General features: G+C 42.6%; 1 protein-coding gene across 1 annotated transcript; it reads left to right on the top strand.

The window, feature by feature from the left end:
* On the top strand, positions 1–6,266 carry prrt4a (proline rich transmembrane protein 4a). The gene is made up of 2 exons (XM_068723270.1): positions 1–844; positions 2,605–6,266. Exons 1-2 carry the CDS (start codon positions 34–36, stop codon positions 4,713–4,715), a joined length of 2,922 nt encoding a protein of 973 aa, XP_068579371.1. The 5' UTR covers positions 1–33; the 3' UTR covers positions 4,716–6,266.
* The last annotated feature ends 982 nt before the right edge of the window (positions 6,267–7,248 follow it).

Consider the following 7,248-nt stretch of genomic DNA (forward strand, 5'->3'; position numbering starts at 1 on the left):
GTGACTTTGCGGTGGAGTTTGTAGATCCTCGCCATGCACTCTCTGTGGAATCTATATCTTCTTCTCCCCCTCTCCTTGCCTCTCTCACTTCATGTCATAGCCTTTGCTGGAGAAAATGTCAAGGATGCACAACCTTCAGACACCGACACAGCAGTACGGCGTCTCACACAGCCATCACAGAGACCACATGGATCTGGTTTAGCACCGGGGAATCCCATGTTTGGGACTGAGAATGTTGACTTCCCAGGTCTGCCTGTGAGTTGGCCCCTATCGTCATCTGAGGATTCCGATAGACAAGGTGTGATTGGTGAATACATTGATATACAGGAGAGCACAGAGACATCTCGTTTGTATCCTAATGAGAAGGGGCTTATCATATCCAGACCTTCAGATACAGAAGATGAGACCTCCAAGGAGAGCACACAACCAACAAGGTCTTCATCAGGAGGAGCACCACCTCGAGCCACCCAGGAACAAACATTAAATTATCAGTCAGCTGAGACAAATACGCGATCCATATTGCATTCTACACAGACAGGAGAGAATCAGCCGACTTTCCCAGCCTCTCAGAAGGAGACGACTGATGGACAGTTTCCTTATCTTCGGGCTGGTTCACTTCCATTAGTTCCGGACTCCACTTCACCGCTGTCTGCTGGACCTGGGCCCAGCCCTGAGCGGCCCACTCCACCAGAAGCCATTTGGGGACAGACCACAGGCCCTTCTGTTGTCATGCAGGAAGGGACACAGGAGGGGACAGTCCCAGTGAAAGAGCCCGGAGAGGGATTAATTGATATTACGGGTGATATTTTACACAGAGGAACTGTAAGCATGGAGGCAGATAAAGGTAAGGCTTGAATGAAATTTAATTTATGCTTATGGCCTATAGTTAATAGTAGGATGTATAGTGTTGCCCTCATTAAATACCAAAAGTAAAATCGGCAAGACTCCAAGTCTATGTGTGACTGCAGCATCTCTGATAGTATTGTGCTGTCAGACACATTACACTCACAGAAGGCTTTGAATCTCTTCACTCCCCCAAGCTTTCACCCTCCTCAAAAACCTCTCTCTAACGCTTCCCAAACATTACATTACATTGACATGAGACTAGTAGAGCAGGAGCCGGGGATCGAACCACTTCTGATTGAAAGGTGGCCCTGCTCTCCACTCAGCCACGGTCACCACCACCAAATCCTCTCTCTCCCCTCTCCCCTGTCCTTCTCTTTCAATTATTTTATCACTGATTCTCAGTCCTCCACTGTCTTTTTGATGTCAAAACATTTCATTTAGTCAGAGTACATTACCCACACCTAAAGGTTACTGGACAATGTGGTGCACACCTGCACATGCAGTATTTACTGTACACACACACACACACATGATGGCACTCACTTGTCAAAGTAAATGATGTGTTGTGTCCACAAGCATAGAGGGAGGAGGGCTTTGACATTACTATGTGAGAACTTACCCTTCATCCAGCTGCCTATGCATTTGCAGTTTTGAAATTGCTAAAACACGATTCCTGAAATTCTACACACAAAAACCATAAACATATACACAAAATACTAAATATTTTACCACTCTTGCAAAAGCAAACAATTAATTCCAACCTTTAAGGACTTCTAAAATTTGAGTCACAACTTTATACACAAACACCAAATGAATACTTCTCTCCACATGTCAACTGCACACTTATTATCTAAAGTCTTTGGCATTTTCATGTGTGGCATGCTGTATGTATATAGACTGTGGACACAAATGCAACGGGGAAACAAAAAAAAAAGTTTATTCTCAATACTGATCCTCAAAACAGTGTCAGACACAATAATTGTAAAAGACACAACCTAACAGCCAGCTTGTTGAGTAAATATTCCAAATACTACAGTTTGCTGCTTCTGCATTGACACAATCCCTCCACTGCTAATGGAGGACCACAAATGGACACATCCCAGTTATAACCACTAGGTTCCCTCAATCTGGTCGCATACAGCTTACTCTGAACGTTCACCAAGAGAATGAGATGCTTACATTATTTATTGCTTACACAATCATAGTCAGAAATGAAATTTGAATTCCTCTGCACGTTCTTAGAGAAAGGATGCAACATTAATGACAGCTCAGCACCTCTTGACCATGCTTAATAATAGCCACACAGAATGAGAGCATCAATGAGGTCAATACTGGCTAATCAACACACATTTTTCTCTCTACACTACTTTCTCATTCTCTCACTCTCTCTGTGACCCAGTTAGAGATTCCCAAGCCTGCTCTGTTTTATTATGGATTAACTTCACACATGGCAGATACTCCCCTGCTCTCTTTTTGGACACAAATACTGTGCATATAATTCACTTTGGCCTGTATTCATTAAAACATAGTATGATGGATTACTCTGTAAATTAATGTCACCATTATTAAAATCATCATCAGCATGCTAACATGCTCATAATTACTAAGCTTAACATCTTATTTTAGTGCGTTAGCATACTCTCTCCACTTTCACACTTAAAACGTTCAGTTGTGTCTGCATTTAAAAAGTCTGCCCTTTGGTCTCTGTTGACACAACAAATGAGGTAATGTTTCAATTCATCTTACTTGCTTTTTCAGATGACTCCAAGGATGATGACCCGCATCTCCCAAAGACCAGTGGCACACTCTTGCTTGATGGTAACACAGACACAACTGCCACACCCTGCAAAACATCAAACCAGTCCTGGACTCCCACCTACCCAGATGACTTTACCCCCAACGAGTCCCTGCGCCCCGATCTGTCTCTCAGCTCTACCCTTTTCGTCCCTCTGTATTCGGACTGGAACTCTGCCCTCGCCACATGGGGATTTGCATGGGAAGCACACGTCTATGGCCTGGGGTCTGTCTTTACTGTATTTGGCCTAATCTCTGTGGTCTGCCTGTTAGGCCTGCCCCTGCGGTGTCCCCCGGGTAGCCCCTACTTCACCCTGCTGCACTTGTTCCTTCTAGGGTTTGCAGGGATCCAAGCTTTCTGTTTGCTGTACGATGCTTACAATCACCAAGATCGTCTTCCCCCTCTGGGCTCTCTGCTGCTCTCTGAACTGCCCTTTCCCTGCTTGATTTCAGCCTTCTCCCTTTCCTTCATCCTTCTTTCCTTACGCTCACGCATGCATCTTTCATTCCCACTTGCTAATTCCACCATCTTCTCAGCCTTGCCCAAACCCTGCCTGTTACTGTGTATGTCCATGCTGTATTCTGGGGTCTCTCTAGGGTGTGTTGGCATGCTCCAGCTCTTCCACAGCCTCCCCTCAGTGATCCTGCTATTCCCTCAGGGTGTGTTTGTATGTCTCACCATCTTTCTCTCATGCTCCTACCTTATCTTCTACTGCTTGATGCAATTCAACACTAAACACATCTACCGGCTGAATGACAATGGGGAGAGTGGAGGATCTCCTGCAGTGATGCCACCTGCACGTTGCCCCTTTGCCAAAGTGGAGGACTGGGGTAGGGCAGCAGGAGCTGGAGTAGGGGCTTCATTGTGTTTGTTAGGGTGTGGAGGCCTCCAGTTTTATGGGATCCTGCATGCCCTTGGTTTGGGTGGGGTTGATGGCTATGGGTTCCAGCCCTGGCCCTGGTGGGGCTACCAGGTAGGCTGTAGGCTCTGTGAGATTGGGGTGTGTCTAGGTTTGTCTCTCATTGGTTCACACCCTCTATTCTGTCAAAACAACTCCTCTATCAAGACCATAACTAATCCCCGGCCAGGATCTTGGTCCCGTCTCTCCTGTAGCTCCCCTTTACGAGGGCTCACCCTGCCCCCTCAGGGAGCTGCAGATTCTCCTGTCCTCTCCTTTCACGATTCTTTGTCCCGGAGTAAGCAAGAAAAGTTGGTGGTCTGTGATGTCATAATGAAGGGACAGACAGAGGCTCTTCCTCTTTTCTCAATGGTGGATCCTCCTGGGAATGGGCTTGTTCCCAAGTCCAGCCAAACCCAGAGCACTGTACTACCTCTCCCTACACCCCCAAGCCCACCACCGCACGAGCCTAAAAAGGCAGTTGAGTCTCAGCTATGGTCACTGGATAGCCTAGGAATGGATACTGACTCAACTGTGGATCTGCGGCCCCCGTCTCCCATAGACCTGTCCCGCAGCATTGACCAGGCTCTGTTTAGTGAATCCCTATTCTCTCACAGTATCTTTGGTTTGCCAAGACTCTTAAATGCTTCTTCCAGCCTCTCTTTGAGCTCTCCTAGCCAGGGTGCATCACAGCAAGGGCCTAGCTCTATGGAAAATGCCCTGTACCGAACCTCTTCTTGTGGTGACATGGAGCAAGACAACACCCTGTCCTGTTCAAGACCTTCCCAGCCACAGAGCTCTATGACATCTCACAGCAAGCCACCAGTGCCACCAGAGCAATGGGATTGGAAAGAGAGCATCTCTGGTTCAACACAGGTCCTGTGCAGCAATCCCAAGGAGACAGGAACGCTGCGCTCACATTCCTGGGCCAACAGAGGTCAAAACTTTGCTCAGAGCAGCCTCCCCCGAGCAATCCCCCACCTGTCATACCACCGGCGTTACAGAACCCTGAGCTTAGCCTCCCAGGACAGTCGCGGATCTGGCCGGCTGGCAGGTACTAAACACCTGAGTGAGAGCAAACAGCTGGAATGGGATCTGGCAGTGCAGGCGGAGTTTGTCAACGTGTGCAGACAAATTGACACTCTGAGTGTTTGCAGTGACACCATTGAATTGTAGAAAGTTATAAAAGTTCAGTTATGATTGAAATGCACATGACATTGTACAGAAATAGCACAGGTTAGATGACATCAGATCATAAAAGTTATACACATCAGAATAATTACCTGAACTAATAAAAGGAATTAACATTATTGATACAATGTGTAGACCTAACTTATTTTCTATAAATACTGTACTGTTGATATTATGTATTTTGAAAACTTCATTTTAAAGTCTGTCTTCATTACAGTTCATCTCAGTTTTAATATTTGTACAACTGACATCTTGAGCTTCATGATATTTGAAGCCGCAGAGAGAAATTTGAAGGAATTTACAGCTAATGAAGGGCCTTATTTAATAGTGACTGGACAAACAACGTTTATGTCAACACAGTTGATGTACTGTTGTGTTTTCAATAGTGGAAAATGTTTGACATGCTCAGAAGGACTCTTCCCCGTTGGGATTGTATGGACACAGTTTAATCTACAGTGTTAAACAATAACAATACAAATACAAATTTTATTTACCAAAGGGAGCTCTTTGTGACGGTGAAGCATAATATTTAGCCGACACATGATCAGCTCCTTGCTGTCCATTAAGTTGTGTACAAAGTTGGCAAACATCATTCATCATGAGAACAACAGACATTTTGGCATGTGATGCTTTCCTCACAGGATTATCATAAATTATTTAAGTGTGGTGTATTAAACTTGGAAATTCAAGGAAATTTCATAAATACACAGGATTAGTTTGTCCTTTTTTTGGACTGCCTCCTAAATCAACCATTTGAGTGGTATCTTTGAAATGTTAGTAGTACTACAGTCAAAAATTGCAATAATCTTACACAAGTGAAAATTGAAGTGCTTACATTTTAAATACGTTTCGCCCTCTAGTGGAGATAAGAAAAACAACTTTTCTTTATACATTTCTGGAGAGATGACAGAATTGCTAAAACAATAACAAAACGCCCTTGTCAAAATTATCTTTATTCTTGCAACACTATTAACATAGACATCATTTTAAAACTGGTGGGTGATGAAAGAGAATATTAATATTTTCTGTAACTTTTAAATAACAAACTATTAAGAACTGTCAAATAACTTCATCAACCAGTACACTAGCTCATGTATTTGATTGCATGTTATTGCAAAATTAACATCAAATGTTTATCATAAAACAACACATGTTATACCAAAGATGTTGAGTACCATCCATAAAAATAAGAATGAATTTAAAACTAATAAATCAATTTGAAATAACTATTTGTCTACAACTCCATAAAGAAATGAATCTATCCTGGGTTGTTACAACCCTTCTGCACTGACTTTATCGCTCTATTTCATTGACTCACAATATAATGTTTTTAACCTGAAAAAAGACAATAACTACCTTTGTTATGTATTATGTACAGTCAATAGCCATGCAATTAATACTGTGTTTTTGCTAAATAAAATTTTGGAAGATCACAACATGTCAAGCCAATGTGACTCAGACTTATTTGCAGTATGAATATAAAATGAGCAGTGTATGGAATTATAATCAGATAATCAGAAATGTAAAGTGTGTATAGTCTTCTGTCTTGTCAGTCAAACATTTTGTTAGTGAGTATTTTCTGCATCAAATAAGGTGAGCAGAGGAAAATCCAGAAAGAGATTACATGTGATCGCTCCTTTAAAACCCTCCTTAATACAAATATGTGAATTAAGGCTGATGCTAAGTTTTGGTCCCTTCTGCAACAGCAGCAGCACATTCAAAGAGCTCACAATCAGGAGGTGAGAATATATACAGGGTAATGAGAACAGTGAATCCATTATGTAACAGCAAAATATGCGTCTGTTAAAGAAATTACATATAGTTTGCTGAAATGAAAACTAACAGGTGTTGTTAGAAAATAATGAGAATGCAATTGTACTATATCTAGATGTTTCCTCCTGGTTAAGTGAGCTTTATACACAAGTTACAGGGGCAGAGCTGGTAATGTGGCTGTGTTACTTTACTGTTTCTTTACTCTTTTTCTGAAATTAAATGGTAAACAATTATTGCAAGAATTATGTTTCTTTTATTCTGTAAATAAAGTATCTGACTGCTTGACGTCATCTAAAAGTTTATGCATGCTGCGCTACACATAAATGATGTAGTGAAACTAATACTGCACCTCTGCAAGCTTTGTTATATTGCCTCCTCGCCTGTATCAAGATGCAATTCAGAGGCCAACCAACCAGGGGATGGGCCTCCCGTTAGATCAGCAATGATAAGCTTGTCCTAAAGAAGTAACGTCAGTTTGCTTGTTGAGAGGGATCAGATAATGTCATTACCTCCACTGCACCTTGGCCACAGTGGAAGAAAGACAGATAAAGAGTTCAAATGCGGATGTGACTACATGAGAAGTTTGAACTTTTAATTCAAGTTCAAGTGTGTTGTTTTGTCTACCTTTGAAGGGGTCAGAGACAGCAGGGACAAGAAAAAGAGGGGAGAACACAGAAAAGCAGTCTCAGGTTTTAGAGTGTGTATGTTGTACAGCAACAAAAACAGCTTTCTGTTTGTAGTTTGA

Source organism: Cebidichthys violaceus, unplaced genomic scaffold (genome assembly GCF_023349555.1).
Source record: "Cebidichthys violaceus isolate CVI_PGR_0920_01 unplaced genomic scaffold, fCebVio1.0.p SCAF_3, whole genome shotgun sequence".
In the NCBI taxonomy this organism is placed as follows: Eukaryota; Metazoa; Chordata; class Actinopteri; order Perciformes; family Stichaeidae; genus Cebidichthys; species Cebidichthys violaceus.